At 42.8% G+C, this 18,238-nt stretch overlaps 1 protein-coding gene across 1 annotated transcript in view; it reads right to left on the bottom strand.

Annotated features, from left to right (window-relative positions):
• The window catches only part of bace2 (beta-secretase 2), an 83,083-nt gene extending 65,584 nt beyond the window's left edge, over positions 1-17,499 (bottom strand). The window contains exon 1 of the mRNA XM_072585697.1: positions 16,935-17,499. Coding sequence (XP_072441798.1) covers positions 16,935-17,195 — 261 coding nt within the window. The 5' untranslated portion in view covers positions 17,196-17,499. The remainder of the gene's footprint in view (positions 1-16,934) is intronic.
• Positions 17,500-18,238: the final 739 nt, after the last annotated feature.

The following is an 18,238-nucleotide window of genomic DNA, read 5'->3' as shown; positions in this document are numbered from 1 at the left end:
ATATCCATCCAGATGCCTTTTAAATGATGTATTTGTCCCAACCTCCAATACCTCCTCTTGCAGCTCATTCCATATACGCACTCTGCTTGAAAAAAAGTCACCCCTTAGGTCCCTTTTAAATCTTTCCCCTCCTCACTTTAAACCTATGCCCTCTAGTTTTGGACTCTCCACTCTGGGAAAAAGACCTTGGCTATTCACCTTATTCATGCCCCTCGTGATTTTATAAACTTTTATAAGGTCACCACACAGCCTCTCTGTCTCTCCAGTGAAAATGTTAAGCATTATTTCATAGAATAGTAGAAAACCAAAGAAATAAGTTATAGTTTACATTAAAATATTTCATAGTTTAAACTAGGAAAATAAAGGATAAGCAAAATGTTCAGTCTTCAATGAGTCCTCCGCTTGTTTGACTCTCTGGAAAACCTCAGCTGCCAGTTCTCGAAGCAGCTGCTGTAGATACTATAGCTGCTGCTGAACCGCTGCCTATCCATTCTCCCCCTGGGTATCTCAGGAGCATGCCCAGGCAGGATCCACTCACATGCCGAGCTGAGACATCACCATTAGCCGCCAAGAGACCGACCAACATACTGCTGAGAGGCTAGGCCCGGGACCTGCCGTGAGCCACTGAGACCCCAGGCCTGGGACTCAGCTCAGGCCACCAGGAGACAGGGCCCGGACCAACCAAGAGAGCGGAGGGAGGGATAAAAACAGAAAGAAACAGAAGGAGAGGAAGAGCTCCAGTTGGAGCATCCGACTCTATCATCATCTTGGATCTTCACTATAAATTAATTAATTAATTCTATGGCATTGCACAATATTTGGTCCAGTATAAACTACTCTGGTCAGCTCCTGAACATGGTGATGTAAAGAAACTATCCCAAAAATAGTGTGTGAAGTCCTTATCTAGGCTACCTCTGCTCATCTCATTTTGCCCGTCTATATGTTGAGTAAAATCTCCCGTAAATATTATGGTGTCTTTCGAACTATCCATCACTATTTACTCCATTGATGTTCCACCTATCAACTGATTAGTTAGGAGGCCTGTGTGCCACTTGATAAAAGAAGTGTTTGTACATTTCTCATCTCTGCCCAAACTATTTTGACAATCTAGCTTCCTGAATGAAGGTCACCCCTCTCTGGTATGCTCTTTCTTTATTCATTGCTGTGATGTGGGTGTTGCAGACTGGCCAAGCATTTATTGCCCATCCCAAATCCCATTGATCTGAGCAGCACGCGAGGGCAAATTCAGAGAGCCATTAGGAGCAAACCACATTGTTAGGGGTCTGGAGTCACATGTAGACCAGACTGGGTAAGGATTGCAGATTTCCTCCCTAAAAAGGAAATTTGTGGATAATATTTTTTGTTTCTATTTTTAAAAAAAAACATGGTTACTATTGGTTAGCTCAATTCCAGATTTTTATTGGATTCATATTTCCCCATATGCCATGGTGGCATTTGAACTGATGATACCAGAATTTTAGCCTGGGTTTCTGGATTACTAGTCCAATGACATTCCAAAATGCTGTTTTTCTCTGCTCACTTGAGTTGCTTCTTGTACCACAGTGCCATGGGCAGCAAGTTCATCCAGATAAGTGGAAAGAATTTCAAATGTTTTGAACAGTTGCAAAAGCCATGATTCCTGATGACTGGGTCCCTTAACCTGTCGCACTTACAGTCCCACTCTACTGTTCCTGCACACCGACCAAATCAGATGACCATATGTTACTGAGGTGCAAATGCATCCTCATACAAAGAATCTAAATAAGCCTCCCCCCCTCCCAGATGTATTGCAGTATCTGTAGTTAAGCTTTCAGCTCATAAACCCTGAGTCAAAGCTGCTCAAACTTTGAATACTTACTGTAGATGTATTCACTTTGGACCATACTGGCATCAAAGAGCTCTCAAATCCTACAGCCTGTGACACATCATCCATTCTGTTATCCTTCATGTGCTCCAGTGGACCATTTAATTGTTTTATTCAACTATATATTGATTCACTGATGTATTTTATTAACTTACACCAGTTGCTATATAACGTTGAACCTTACATAAAGAACAAACTTTTGATTTCAGAAACACTCACCAAATAACGAGCTTCTTCTCCTGTAACAGAGTAAGAACCAATTCTTGTAGGCTTAAAATGTTTGGAAAAAGCAACAGTATCTCTTTCCTGTCTTATCCCAGCTCCCTTAGTAACTTTACTCGAGCACTCTACTTTTAGTTGCACACTACATCTAAATCACACAAAGTTGGCTACTTCTATATGCTCAGTTTAAAAAAAAAATCAAACACCACCAGGTTATAGTCCAGCAGGTTTAATTGGAAGCACACTAGCTTTCGGAGCACCGCTCCTTCATCAGGTGGTTGTGATATGCTCAAACACAAATGGCCTATCTGATCCACTCAAATGAGCAAGCAATTCCAACTGCTTTCTGGTATTAAACCTTTTTTTTCATAACCTGTTCAGAGATGTCCCAGTGGTACTTGAACCTGGGTCCCACAGTCCGAGGGTAGGGACATAGCTTTACGTCAAAAGACGGCCCTTCCAACTGCTTTCTTAATAAAGTTGAACTGCTCTACCCCTTAAAGCCTTGTTCAAGTCCTTGCTGAAAGCTGAAAACTACAGAATTTAATACTAGTATGACGACAAAACATCTGAAAATAAACCTTCAAGCTCAGCAAGCTAATTTACAGATTGTAGATTTCAATTAAATGTCAACTACAAACAAAATTAGATTCAGATAAAAACATTTTGCCTTGCCCATGAACTGAAAGCATTTATTCAGTCCGAGTAGATAAATCCCAAGGACCTGATCAGGTGTAACCTAAACCTCTATGGAAAGCTAGTACAGTGATTGCTGGGCCGCTTGCTGAGATATTTGTATCATCAATAGTCACAGGTGAGGTGCCGGAAGACTGGAGATTGGCTAATGTGATACCACTGTTTAAGAAAGGTGGTAAGGATAAACCAGGGAACTATAGACCAGTGAGTTTGACGTCGGTGGTGGGCAAGTTGTTGGAGGGATTCCTGAGGGACAGGATTTGCACGTATTTGGAAAGGCAAGTTCTGATGAGGGATAGTCAACATGGCTTTGTGCATGGGAGATCAGCCTCACAAACTTGATTGAGTGTTTTGGAGAAGTAACAAAGAGGATTGATGAAGGCAGAGTGGTGAACATGATCTAAATGGACTTCAATAAGGCATTCAACAAGGTTCCCCATGGAGTCGGATTAGTAAGGTTAGATCTCATGGAATATAGGGAGAACTAGCCATTTGGACACAGAACTGGCTCAAAAGGTAGAAGACAGAGGGTGTGGTGGAGGATTTTTTCAGACTGGAGGCCTATGACCAATGAAGTGCCACACGGATCGGTGCTGGGTCCACTACTTTTCATCATTTATATAAATAATTTGGATGTGAGCGTAAGAGGTACAGTTTGTAAGTTTGTAGATGACACTAAAATTGGAGGTGTAGTGGACAGCCAAGAAGATTACCTCAGATTACAATGGGATCTTGACCAGATGGGCCAAAGGGCTGAGGAATGGCAGATGGAGCTTAATTTAGATAAATGCAAGGTGTTGCATTGTGGGAGAAGAAATCTTAGCAGGACTAAAACACAATAATAAAGTCGTCGGGAGTGTTGCTGACCAAAGAGCCCTTGCAGTACAAGTTCATAACTCCTTGAAAGTAGATAGGATAGTAAAGGCGGCATTGATATGTTATCTTTTATTGGTCAGAGTATTGAATATAGGTGTTGGGAGGTCATTTTGAGGCTGTACAGCTTGTTGGTTAGACCATTTTTGGAATATTGCATGCAATTCTGGTCTCCTTCCTATCAGAAGGATGTTGTGAAATTTGAAAGGGTTCAGAAAAGATTTACAAGCTTGCTGCCAAGGTTAGAGGATTTGAGCTATCGGGAGAGGTTGAACAGGCTGGGGCTATTTTCCCTGGAGCGTCGGAGGCCGAGGAGTGACCTTATAGAGGTTTATAAAATCATGAGGGGCATGGATAGGGTAAATAGACAAGGTCTTTTCCCTGGGTTGGGGGAGTCCAGAACTAGAGGGCATAGGTTTAGGGTAAGCAGGGAAGATATATAAGAGGAGACCGAAAGGACAACATTTTTATGCAGTGGGTAGTGTGTCTATGGAATGAGCTGCTAGAGGATGTGGTGGAGGCTAGTACAATTGCAACATTTAAAAGGCATCTGGATGGGTACATGAATAGTGAGCATTTGGAGGGATATGGGCCAGGTGCTGGCAAGTGGGACTAGATTGGGTTGGGATATCTGGTTGGCATGGATGAGTTGGACTGAAGAATCTGCTTCTGTGCTGTACATCTCTATGACTCTAGACCAGGATGACAGAGAGTCAGCAACGAACTCACTCTCGACAAGCAGGTTATTAACTCTAATATTTAAAAGTAGTTCAAGCCCCTCATGTTTTAACCATTATGCAGATTAAATTGCAACAGACTGGGTTTCCCATAGTTTGGGAGACTCAGCAACAGTAGGGACATAAGAACTACCAGATACGGCTATCGGTGGACAGCAAGATGACTCTGCTGTACCTCAGAGCTGAAAAATGTGTTGCTGGAAAAGCGCAGCAGGTCAGGCAGCATCAATGGAGAAGGAGAATCGATGTTTCGGGCATAAGCCCTTCTTCAGGAACTCCTTCTCCTTTGATGCTGCCTGACCTGCTGCGCTTTTCCAGCAACACATTTTTAAGCTCTGATCCTCAGCATCTGCAGTCCTCACTTTCTCCTCTGCTGTACCTCACACCACTCCCCAACCACAAATCGTCTCTTGCCCCCAAAGGCCAATCTCAACAGAGATCCTAACCAGCTTTTCCTACCCCCAAGATTAGCCCTCACCAATTCATCACCAAAGAAGCTAGCAAGGTGAGCACTAGAGAAAGAGAGAGAGGAAGTTGTTAAATGCCCAGTAGAGGAAGGAGACGATCTGGAATGAGATGTTGTGGGGTCAGAACACAATATTTTAGCAGAAATCAAATCCACAACTACTTAATGGTTGTTTCAAATTCTTATTTCCTCTCTTCCTTTGTTTGTTTTCAGTGACTTAAACTGACTGTTCAAAGCTCACTTCATCATACCCATGTCAGCATTCATAGACTGATACAGCCCAAAAGGCCATTCAACTCAACAATATCGTTTGTAAGTTTCAGCACAGCAATGGCAGACAGTGTTTAATCCAGACAAACGTGAGATGTTTTTGTTTCACATATTCTTCTAATCAACCTGTTCAGAGATGTTATTGCAGACATCTACAGCAGGTGTGGCCTTGAACCCAGCTCTCCTGGTCCAGCCACAAGAGAGCTACAAATGTGAGAGGGTGCATTTTGGAAGATCAACTTCAGGTGCAAATTATACAATAAATGACAGAACCCTTAGCAGCATTGAAATACAGAGAGAGGGAAGTGGGCTACAGGTTCACAGACCCCCCCCAAGTAGCAACACAGGTGGTCAAGACAGCATACAGCACGCTTGGCTTCATTGGCCTGGGCACTGAATATAAAAGTTGGCAAGTTATGTTACAACTCTACAAAACTTTAGTTAGGCCACATTTGGAACTTTGCTCTGGACACCATGCTACCAGATGGACGTGGATGCTTTGGAGAGGGCCAAGAAAGGGTTTAATTGGGTCATTGCCTGGTCTGGAGAGTTTTAGGTACAAGGAAAAGTTAAATAAACTCTGTTTTCACTAGACATGCAGAGGCTGAGGGGCAACCTGATAGAGCTCAACAAAATTATGAGACACATAGACAGGGTCAATAGTCAGAGGCTTTTCCCCAGGGTAGAAAGATCAACTACAAGAGGACACAGGTTGAAGGTGAGAAGGGGAAAGTTTCAGGGAGAAGTGCAGAAAAAGTTTTTCACACAGAGGGTGGTGGGTGCCTGGAGCACACTGCCATTTGTGGCAATGGAAGCAAACACATTAGCGATGTTTAAGTCATGGCTTAATGGATACATGAATGGGAGGCCAGAGGGATAGAAACCATGCATGGGTAATAAGCAGTGGGTCTAAATAAGGACTAGGAATCGACAAAGACTTAGTGGACCGAAGGGCTTGTTCCTGTGCTGTATTAAATGGAATTGAATCAATTTTCTTGGCAGATGGAACATAGTGAGAATAAATGAGGTTGTATACTTTTGTGGGAAGAACAGAGAAGCTGATTATTATTCAAGTGGAGAAAGACTGCAGAAAGCTAAAGAAAAGACATTTGGAAGCTGAGAAAAACAGGGATCGTGGGGTGCTTGTCCACAGATCCCTGAAGGACAGGTTAATTAGGTAGTTAAGGAGGTATATGTGAGACATGCCTTTATTAGATTTTAAGAGTAGGGAGGTCATGCTGGAGCTGTATAGAAATTTGGTTAGGCCACAGCTGGTGTAGTGTATATAGTTCTGCACACCACAGGAAGGATGAGGTTACACCGAAGGAAGTGCAAAAGATATTCACCAAGATATAGCCTGGGATAGAGCAATTCCATAATGAAGAGAAACTGGAGGAGCTGGGGTCATTTTTATTGTAACCGAGAAGGTTGACGGGGGGGTTCTGATAGAGGTCAAGAAGATTAGGAGGGGCATGAACTGGTGGATAGAAAACAGCTGTGCCCTTTGATTCAAGGGTCAGTAACAAGGGGGCATAAATTTCAAGTGGAAGGCAGGAGGTTTAAGAGGAGATTGAGAAAAACTTTTGCATCCAGAGTTTGGCAGGGGTCTGGAATACACTTTTTGGCAGGGTAGGTAAGGTGGGAAACCTCACAACCTTTAAAATGTACCTGGATGAGCACTTGAAGTGTCATAACATAGGCTTAATGTAATTAGTCGTATACAGAGGAAGCTCAATTATCCAATGGACGCGGGCGGGAAATATTTTGTTCAGTTAATCGAATTCCGGATAATCAAACGCCGGATGACATTTTTTTAGCCAAACATCGGGATCTTGTGATCTTGCTGGGTAATCCGATACTGGATAATAGAGGTTCCTCTGTGTTTTTAATAGTACAGACCTCTTCTGTACCATGTGATTTAAGATTCTAACGAAGGACTTGGGAGTCCAGGTTCGTGAACTACAAAAAGCTAGCAGCCAGGTTCAGCAGGTAATAGGAAAGGCAAATAAACTGCTGGCCTTTATTTCAAAGAGAATTCAGGATAGAAGTAGGGAGGTTTTGCTAAAACTATGCAACACACTAGTCAACTGGAATACTGGGAAGAGTTTTATGCCCCTTATCTAAGGGAAGAAACACTAGCATTAGAAGATTTCAGGTATGGAGGGACTGTCGTATGAGGAGAGGTTGAATAGGTTGGGTCTGTACTTGCTGGAATTTAGAAGCATGAAAGGTTATTGAAATATACTTATTGTAACATACAAGATTCTTAAAGGGACTTGACAGGGTAGATAGGTTGTTTCCTCTTGTGGAAATTCTAGGGTATAAATCTTACAATAAGGAGTTGCACATTTAAGAAATGATGAGGAATTCCTTCTGAGATGGTAGTAAATCTGTGGAATTCTTTCAGATGACCAGATAACCAGAAAGAGAATCAAGAGGTATTGAAAAAGCCAAGACAGTGCAGTTGAGGCTTATCAAATCAGCCATGATCTCATTGAATGACGTAGCAGACTTGGGCTGAATGGCCTACTCTGCTTTTCTCTCATAACAATGTACCGACTCAAGTTCCACATTTTGCAGACAAGGCTCAGACAGTAACATTCTCACTTTGGAGTTAGATTTGTATGTTTAAATCCTCTTCCAAAGTCCTCATTGTCGACTGAGATTCCCAATAGGAGTACTGTACTATCAAGTGCCATGCTTCAGAAAAACATTAAAGCAATGCCCCATCTGCCACGATCAGATGGGCATTACAGCGCCCAAGACACAATTCGAAATAGTCAGAGAGTTCTCCAGGGTGTTCTAGGCAATATATATCAATAACGTTACAACCAATTTTGTTGGTTATTATTACATTGCTCTTTGTGGGAACTTGTATGAAGTAATGCTGTGTTTTCTACATTAAAAATAGTGACTACCCTTTCCAAAATACATAATCAACGGTGAAGTACAGATATCCTGAGGTTGCAACTGGTGCAAATTAGATGTTGTTCTTTCGAAAGGAGGCAGGAAAATGGGAGTTTTGACAAAGGGTGGAGGAATGTGTCCTTTCGAAAAAGGATGCTGTGTACCACTGAGTTCTGTGCCAATGTACACAAATTAGAGTCTCATCAGCTGGCCTTCAGAACGGTGGTAATTGGTCAATTAGTCCTGAAATATCACAATGTACAGAGGAGTTGAAGACCTACCCCTTACTTTTTCTTTTGTTTGCAAAGCACAGCTATTCTTTTCACTTCTGGAATTACTTTCACCAGCAGCTTCAGCTCAACGCCACGCAAAAAATAATTCCGTCAGTAGGAGGCTAAACAAGAGATGGGTCTGTGAAGCACATTGTTAAAATCGCAGTCACATGGGGAGAAAACACCCACAGCCAACACTATGGTCACATGGAACCATGTGAAGTATGATTAATTGAAACAGACTTTATTTAACAAACAAGGAGCCTTGAAGTTTTGATTTCACAGACATAGTAGATGGAGTTGCAGGCTGGAAATTTTATAAAGTAATTCAGGCATGCATCAAGGGATTCAGATGACTTGAAACACAGATCATATTACTGCATTGTAACAGAGTTCCTGCCTCATTGCTGACAGTGAATCAGAGATTATGCTGTTAATGGTTAGTCTCTTTACAATCACTGCACACACAATTAGGCAAAGGAATAAGTCAGCTGTAAAGCTTATATAATTTAACAGAGATTTGAACTTATATTTAAAATTTTGCTTTTAATGCAGCAAAACATTGAGGTGGTTTAAACAAAGCCACAGATAAGAAGACATTAGGAGAGGAAAAGGCAGTTTTAATCAGCATCTTCAAACTCAGTTAAAGAGCAAGATCAAGATAGAGAGAAGATTTAGAGCAGAAATTTCAGTGTTTATGGTGCACTGAGGCATAACCGATAGATTCATTTTTGCTGTCTCTGTTTTGTTTTAATATTGAGACAAACTTGTCGCCCACCTACTGGTACCTCTCCAGCAGTTAAAGAATCTCATAGTCATCTTTGCGTGAGAAATCTTTATTCCAGTGTTCTCTTGTTTGAAGAGGTGAAAGCATGATGGGCCAAACGACCTCCTTCGGAGCCATAACAATGGTAATTCTTTGATTATAAACGTCATTGATATCCAATACTTTTGAGCATTTCCTTGCCTCATTGCAAATTCTGTGAAGTGCAGTGGGAAGTATTTTCAACGTGAAACTTGCTGCAAAATGCAAGTTGTAGTATTAGTCTGTCTGGTTTATAATTAAAGCCTTCAATTTTTCTTTGGTCATCTCTGCCAACAGCATGATGCTGGTATAATTATTTCAAATGCTCACAAGGGAGAAGAGAGTCATTCAGAATAACAACTATATGGTATTCTTAATCAGGTTGGCATTTATTTATATTTCTCCCAGTGAATCCTTTCTGCTGGGTTTCGGGAAGATTATTTTTCTTTATGCCAGTATAAAAGTGCTCATTATTTTTGGATCATGTTTGCTCAGTTTCAGTCTTTTGGTTCTTAGTCATTTTGAAGTTTGAACATCATATGTTGAAAATGGTATCCCATGAACCCTCTATACCAATATTTTGAGCAATTCCACAAACTTCTTGGACTGCTGTTTTTTCAATTTATCTGCTTAAATTCATAATTCACCATCTCAAATTTCTGGTATCATGTTATTAACCATTAATGACCCACCCCAGGGCAAAAAAAAAGTTACGAAGTTCCTCATTCTATAAACCAGTGGAGGAAAAGGTTACAAAGGCCCAACGATGCTGGTTACAAAGATCCAACAACATCTCTTCTTCCTCAGGCAGCTGTCGAAAGTTGGCATGAAGGTGAATACCCTTGCCAACTTTTATAGGTGCTCCATCAAGAGTATTCCGTCTGGATGTACCACTCCCTGGTATGGCAACTGTACCATTCAAGATCGGAGATGGTTACAGAGTGGTGAATTCGGCCCGGACAAAGGCCAACCTCCCATCTGTAGAATCCATCTACCAGGCCCGCTGTCAAGGAAAGGCCGCCAGCATTCTCAAAGATCCATCCCATCCTGGTAATACTTTTCTCAAACCTCTACCATTGGGTAGAAGGTACAGAAGTCTGAACACATGCACCAGCCGGTTTCGTAACAGTTTCTACCCTACTGTTGTTAGAATACTGAACGGACCCACAAACTCTTAACATTCGCCTGTACCTGCGTTTTTGTTTTTGCCACTGTTTACCTATTATTTACTTATCTATGCTACTTAACTCTGTGATTGGTCTGAATTGCTCACAAAACAAAGCTTTTCACCGTGCCTCGGTACACGTGACAATAAATTCAATTCAATTCAAAAGAAAGCCCAACTTGATTTTTACAACCTTTAGTTCAGCACGAGTTAAAATCTGACTGCAACTCAATCTGAATAACTAAAAAATAAGCATGAAATCTAAGTGTGATAAACTGTTTTTTTTTAAAGAAAAGCACTCATGGGATATCGCATCGATGGCTTGGCCAGCCCTTACTGTCTGTTCCCATTTGCCCATGAGAAGTTGGTGGTGAGCGAATCTTTTGAACCGCTGTGGTCCATATGCTGTCGGGAGACCCACAGGGACATTAGGGAGGAAATTCCAAGATTCTGACCCAGTGATAGTGAAGGAATAACAATACGCTTCCAAGTCAGGACAGTGAGTGACTTGGAGGGGAGCTTACAGTTGCTGGTTTTCCAATGTATCTACTGTCCTTGTTCTCCTAGGTGGTAGCAGTTGTGGGTTTGAAAGATGCTGTGTAAAGGAGCCTCAGTGAATTTCTGCAGTACACCTTGTAGACAGTACACATTGCTGCTACTGAGTGTCAGTGGTGGGGACTGAACGGCACCACAACAATCAACTGGACTGCTTTGACCTGGCCAGTATTAAACTTCAAGTGTTGTTGGACATGCATTCATCCAGGCAAGAGGAGAGTACTCCAACATACTCCTGACTTGTGTCTTGTACACATGGACAAACAAGCTTTGAGGATTCAGGAGCTGAGTTACTCGCTGCAGCATTCCTAGCCTCTGACCTGCTCCTGTATTCACATATGGCAAGTCCTGTTTAGTTTCTGGTGAATGGTTAGGGTTAGGGTTAATCCTAACTCCAGGGTACTGTTAGTGGCAAATTCATTATGGTAGCAACATTGAAAGTCAAGGGATGATGGTTATTGCCTGGCATTTATGTAGCATGATTATTACTTGCCAGCTCTCAGGCCAAGACTGAATATTGATTTGAACATAGACTGCTTCAGTATCTGAGTTGCTGCAGATGGCACAGAACATGTTTGTTGATGGTTGCACAACCCCCACTCCTTATGATGGATTAAGGTCAGTGAAGATAGTTGGGCCTATGATGTTACTCTGAAGAACTCCTACAGAGATGCGCAGGAGCTGAGATCACTGACCTCCAACAATGTTTATTATGGGTGGCACAGTGCTGCCTCACAGCGCCAGAGACCCGGGTTCAATTCCCGCCAGAGGCAACTCACTGTGTGGAGGTTGCACATTCTCCCAGTGTCTGTGTGAGTTTCCTCCGGGAGCTCTGGTTTCCTCCCACAGTCTAAAGATGTGCAGGTCAAGTGAATTGGCCATACTAAATTGCCCATAATGTTAGGCGAAGGGGTAAATGTAGGAGTATGGGTGGGTTGCGCTTTGGCAGGTCGGTGTGGACTTGTTGGGCCGAAGGGTCTGTTTCCACACTGTAAATAATCTAAATCTAAGTACTCTAAATCTAAACCACTATCATCTTATGTGTTAAGTATGACTCCAACTAAAGAAGAGTTTTACCCTCGATTCCCATTAACTCTAGTTTTGTAAGGGCTCCTTCATGCAACACTGTCCAATGCGGACTTGACTTCAAGGATTATCATAGTCACCTCACCTCGAGAATTCAGCTGTTCAGCTCAAGTAAGTTGTTTAATTGCCCATCACTAATTACAACTGAATGTGGCATGATCAAAAAAAATTAGACCTGGTCTGTTGATTGGAGGATTGCGTAGCTCTATCACTTGCTGTTTATGCTGCTGGTATGCAAGTAGTCCTGTTTTGTAGCCTCATCACATTGATACCTTATTTTTAGGGATGCCTGGTGTACCCCAGCAAGCCCTCCTGCACTCTCCATTGAATCAGGATTGATGGTAATGGTAGAGTGGGAATTTGCTGGCCAATGAGATTGCAGAACGTGTCAGAGTAGAATTCTACTGCACACACAGCATTGTCCTTTGATGTGAAGGGTGGTGCTTGTCACTGGCCACTCGGGTGCTTTTCCTATCTTCCTGGTGGTGGAAATTGAATAAAGATTCGTGCATTTTGTGTCTTTCACTGTCACACATCTACACACACACACCATGGGTGCTGGGGAAAAAATAAGCATTACCGCAGTTAGGCGGTAGTGTGGGGGTAAAAATAAAAAAAAGAAAAAAAAATAGAATTCTACTGCAAGTGGCCCACAGCGTCTCATGGATGCCCAACATTGAATTGTGAGATCTGTTCAAACCCTGTCCCATTTAGCGCATTGATAATTCCTACATCATACTGTGTGACACTATCAATGTGAAGGCAGGACTTTGTCTCCACAAGGACAGTTCAATGGTTACTCTTATTGTTTATATTACACACAGATGTATCTGCAGCAGGCAGGTTGGTGAGGATGAAGTGAAGATCGAGAGTGTGATGCTGGGAAAGCACGGCCGGTCAGGGAGTAGGAGAACCGACATTTTGGGCATAAGCCCTTCATCAAGGAGGCTTGTGGGCTGGGGGTTGGGGGGGGGGGGGAGTGGGAGGTGGGGGGCTGAGAGATAAATGGGTGGGGGTTGGGGGCGAGTTAACTGGGAATGCGATAGATAGATGAAGGTGGGGGAGAAGGTGATAGTGGGAGAGGAGGGTGGAGTGGATAGATAAGAAAGGCGATTGACAGGTCAAGAGGGCAGTACTGAGTTGGAGGTTTGGGACTGGGATAATTTGGGGGGACAGGAACTGAGAAAACTGGTGAAATCCACATTAATCTAGTGTGGTTGCAGGGTCCCAGGGCAGAAAATGAAGCGTTCTTCCTCCAGTTGTCAGGTGGTTATTGCTTGGCGATGGAGGTGGTCTAGTACCTGCATGTCCTTGGAGGAGTGGGAGGGGGAGTTGAAGTGTTTGGCCACGGGCCGGTGGGGTTGGTTGGTGCAGGTGTCCCGGAGATGTTCTCTGAAACAATTCGCAAGTTGGCACCGTTTCCCCAATGTAGAGGAGACCACATCGAGTGCAACGGATACAGTAGATAACATTGGTGGAGATACAGGTAAGTTGGCCTTCATTGACAAATCCTAACCACCTGTAGCCTGGAGGAAGAACGCCCTTTATTTCACCTTGGGACCCTGCAACCAATGGGATTAATGTGGATTTTACCAGTTTCCTCAGTTTCCCTCCCCCCACAATATCCCAGTCCCAGGCCTCAAACTTGGCATCACCCTCTTGACCAGTCCATCGCCTTTCCCATCTATCCACTCCACCCTCCTCTCCGACCTATCACCTTCTCTCCCCCTATCAGATCCCCTCAGCCCCATTCCCCCTTCCATTTATCTCTCAGCCCCCTGACCCACAAGCCTCATTCCTGATGAAGGGCTTATGCCCAAAACGTCGATTCTCCTGACCCTCAGATGATGCCTGACCTGTTGTGCTTTTCCAGCACCACTCTCTCGACTCTGATCTCCAGCATCTGCAGTCCTCACTTTTTCACCCTGAGAATGAAGTCAAGTATGCTTTTCCCACTCAGTTCCTTCACCATCTGACAGACAGATTTTAGCAGCAGTGCCCTATGAGATCCAACCAGCCTGATTCACTAAATGCCCTGCCACTGTCACTGGAGGACATTAAGATCCCCCAGCTGGAGTACATTCACACCCTTTCTGATCTCAGTGTTTCCTCCAATCATGGTTAAACAAGGAGGAGCCCTTATTTATCAACAGAGGGAGGACAGTATTTTTCCTGGCCACATTTTTCCTGATGTCTTGAGACCACATCAGTTCCTGAGTCAATCTTGAAGATTCCCAAGGCAACTCCCTCCCAACTGTATGCCATTGTGCCTCCACCACTGCTGGGTCTGTCCTGCCAGTGGGACAGGACATATCCAGGGATGGCAATGGAGACAGTCGTACTCTCAGAATCATACCTTACAGATAACATCATCACAGGCTGTTGCTTGATTAGTCTCAGACTGGTCTGCCAATTTTGGCACAGGCCCCAGATTTTAGTAAAGAGGATTTTTCAAGAGGGTTGTATTTGTCATTGCTATTTCATATTATTGTCAAAAATCAAAATTTGTTTTTTGTTCTAGTAACAATCTATTTTTGGACACCAAAATCCCCAAAACCTTTCCTTTCTCTTCTCTCCATGCATTGGAATAACGTATGACATAGCCAGAAAATGTGATTGTTCAGAAGAGAAGAATGTTACCAATATTAACCGAGTGTGTTAAATTTGTCAAACTTGCAACAAATATCATTTACAAAAATACATGCTGTTCATTCATGACGAACAGTTGCCTGTAGCTTAGAATGCCTACTCCAATTCATTAAGATGCTGTCAATGTTAAATGGAAGAATTTTGAGTCGGTTTTTCTTCAAGAATCATTCACATATGGACATCTCTGACCATTGTTATTTGTGTATCACTTAGGCAGAGAGGAGATTTTTTAAAAATCATTGAATATGTATGTTATTATTGCCCATGACTAACTGGGCAGTAAAGAGTCAACCATATTGCTGTCAGTCTGGAGTCACATGTAGGCCAGACCAGGTCAGAATGGCTGATTTCCTTCCCTGAAATAGAAGACTGAATCAGGTGCATCTTTACGTCTAATCAACAGTGGTTGACATGAGACTAGTTTTTCACTCCATAGCATTTTTATTGACTTTATTCCATGGTAGGATTTGAAACACTTATCCAAAACGTTAGCCTGGGGTTTGACATATGTTGTGGCTGTATAAGACATTGGTAAAGCCACTTTTGAAATATTGCATTCATTTCTGGTCTCCCTGCTGTAAGAAAGATGCTGTTAAACTTGAAAGGGTTCAGAAAAGATTGACAAGGATGTTGCCAAAGTTGGAGGATTTGAGCTGTAAGGAGAAGCTGAATGAGCTAGGGCTATTTTCTCTGGAACATCAGTGGCTGAGGGGTGACCTTAGTGAAGTTTATAAAAGCAGTGAGAGCATGGACAGGGTGAATAGCAAAAGCCTTTTTCACAGCATAGGAGTGTCCAAAATTAGAGGATATATGTTTAAGGTGAGATGGGAAAGATGTAAAAAGGGACTTAAAGGGTCAATGTTTTCACACAGAGGGTGGTGTGTGTATGTAATGAGCTCCCAGTGATGGTGGTGGAGGCTGGTACAATTACAAAACTTAGAAGGCATCAGGATAGGAGGGATATGGGCCAAATGCTGACAAATGGGATTAGATTAATTTGGCATATCTGGTCAGCATGGACAAATTGGACCAAAGGGTCTGTTTCTATGTTGTATATCTCTATGATTCTATGACTCTATTACCTTTTCCTCTGCTCCCCAAGTTAACACAGTGGGGCAAGTGAAACAAGTTGTTTGACAAACTTTCAAGGGAATGGGAGAGTTGGATTTCTTACATAAGGGAGGGTTCCAAGTCTTTTGATCATTGTTGGCTACGCTGATTAATACAGAGTACCTCCAAGCCCACACTTTCAGATCTAAATCAAAGCTCTCAACAATCGATCTAGAGCAAACTGATCTTGCATTTCTTAAGTTTCAAGCTCATGCATCATCGAGGTTAATAGCCTCAAATCATTCTCTTTCCAACTTCCCAGTGCCACAAAAATCCAAAGTAGAACAAACCAGGAAACAAGGGTAAAATAATTGACCACATTTTGCATTTCACTTTTCACTTGGTCAAACAGACTTTTTTTTAAGAAAAGGGAGGTCTATACTTTCCGAGTCGGTTTTATCCACAAAAGTTGTTCAAAGTCTGGTTGCTTAATATCACCTGGGGCCATGGTGAGAGGGCGAGAAGGGTATCAGTCCTCCTTAATCAACGGGACTAATTCTCAAACGGGAGGATTGGGAAGAGGGAAAATTAGTATCTGTTGTAAAATCAGGCACAGAAACAGGAATGAAAGAAAAGGAAACTAAGTTTGGATTGAGGCGAACACACACTTAATATTGTCATTTTTTTGACTTCTGAAATAATTTACAACCTTAGCACATTCCATGCATTTAACTGCTGGGCTAACGAGCGACTGGCAGTCATTAACAACCGTCTCATTAAACAAAAAAAACACAGCTATAATGGCCAGAACATAAAACTTTCTGTGGCAAGTTTCGAGGACAATACTCAAACCTCAGGCAACCCATTGAGAGGAGAGGGGCGTAGGGAATGATCTAAGGACATCAAAACTGGTGCTAAACCACCAGCGATTCACAGCAGCTGGGAAGCGACTATCCCCATATCACTGATAGCCCATTCAGTCTTAGACAGTACTTAAAGCAAGAATCCAAAAAAAGTGTGTGTCATAATTTCCTGTGACTCCCAGTCACTACAACATAGCATCTGGGTCCAATAAGTGTACATGACTGGGGAGGGGACGGCTAAGCGAGAGAGAAAGGACCATAAATTGGACACCACCCAGTTACTAAAAGCTGCAGAAGGTTTAAAACATGTCAAAACTTAGGCCATTATGTATCACAAACAGCTCCTCAGGGAACACTTGAAGAGACAAAAATTTCCCGAATTTTTTTGTTCTAAAATATATCTTCAAATCAACTTTTTTGTCTCCCCTCGTTGACAAAGATGAGCATTTCTCACCTTTTGTACAGGCGTCCCGATGTCCACTTCCAGATAGTACCCTCTGCCGACATCTCCTTTCAGATTGTTGAGCATGCTGTAGAAGCTGACAGTGCCGGCAGACTGAGAGGCCAGGGAGATACCCCCCTGGCGTGAGCTCCGTTTGTCGATCAGCCCCTCTCCCGAGCCGTTGAAAGTGGAAATCTTCAGAGGCAGTAAAAGGTTTTCGCTTCGGCATAACCCGAACTCCGCCAGCAGCAAGAAACTTATAAGGAACTTCATTTCGCTCCCACCTCACTCCAAAACAAAAAGTAAATTTACAGCTCCTTTCGCTCGACAAAAAACAAAACCCCAGCCTCACACACAGTTTGTCTATTTCATTTTGACCTCCAGGCTTGTTAAAACTGACTCATCGCTGATTGAGTTTGTTTGGAGATTTCAGATCTCTTTTTTTAAAGAACTTTCACCTACTGTGAGTTCTGCCCTTTCTCACCCCGAACCACAAACTCGGAATAAATCGCTGCCGGCCGAGAATAGACATTTAAGAGCTGCACTGATCCACCATCCCAGCACAAACTTCCCCAAACTTCACTTTAAAAACGGATATGACGAACCGCTGAACGGGAAAAGTTTGGTCAACTTGTGCAAAGTGAAGGACAGTCCCCTAGTGGCTAGTATGGGACAGAGCTATTCGTGTCTTAAATCGAGTGTCGATAGATACCTCCTGTCTGGATTAGTGGTGCTGGAAGAGCACAGCAGTTCAGGCAGCATCCAAAGAGCTTCGAAATCGACGTTTTCGCTGCTCCTTGGATGCTGCCTGATCTGCTGTGCTCTTCCAGCACCACTAATCCAGAATCTGGTTTCCAGCATCTGCAGTGATTGTTTTTACCTTGTTGATTTTAACCCTACTGCGAATCCTCTTGCAAAGATACCTCCTGTCCTCTATTGTTTTGGGAAGATTGTGAGGGTTGGGTGGAATGGGGAGGGTAGATCTCTCCTGACCTTTGACCAGTGGGAACACCATTTCTGCAATGTGAAAGTTTACCCATCTGAAACCCTAACTACTCTGGCTGAGTTAAAAATCACACAACACAAGGTTATAGTCCAACAGGTTTAATTGGAAGCACACTAGCTTTCAGAGCGATGCTCCTTCATCAGGGATAGTCACCTATAACCTAGTGTTGTGTGATTTTTAACTTTGTACACCTCAGTCCAACACTGGCATCTCCAAATCATGACTACTCTGGCTGAGACAGTAAAAGACAAGATATGTTTTTACCCCAAAGACAAGATAAGGCAGGTATCTTAGAATCTTTAGATTAGAT

Source organism: Chiloscyllium punctatum, chromosome 15, assembly GCF_047496795.1.
Source record: "Chiloscyllium punctatum isolate Juve2018m chromosome 15, sChiPun1.3, whole genome shotgun sequence".
NCBI classification, from domain to species: domain Eukaryota; kingdom Metazoa; phylum Chordata; class Chondrichthyes; order Orectolobiformes; family Hemiscylliidae; genus Chiloscyllium; species Chiloscyllium punctatum.
This window is presented reverse-complemented; position numbering and strand designations above follow the sequence as displayed.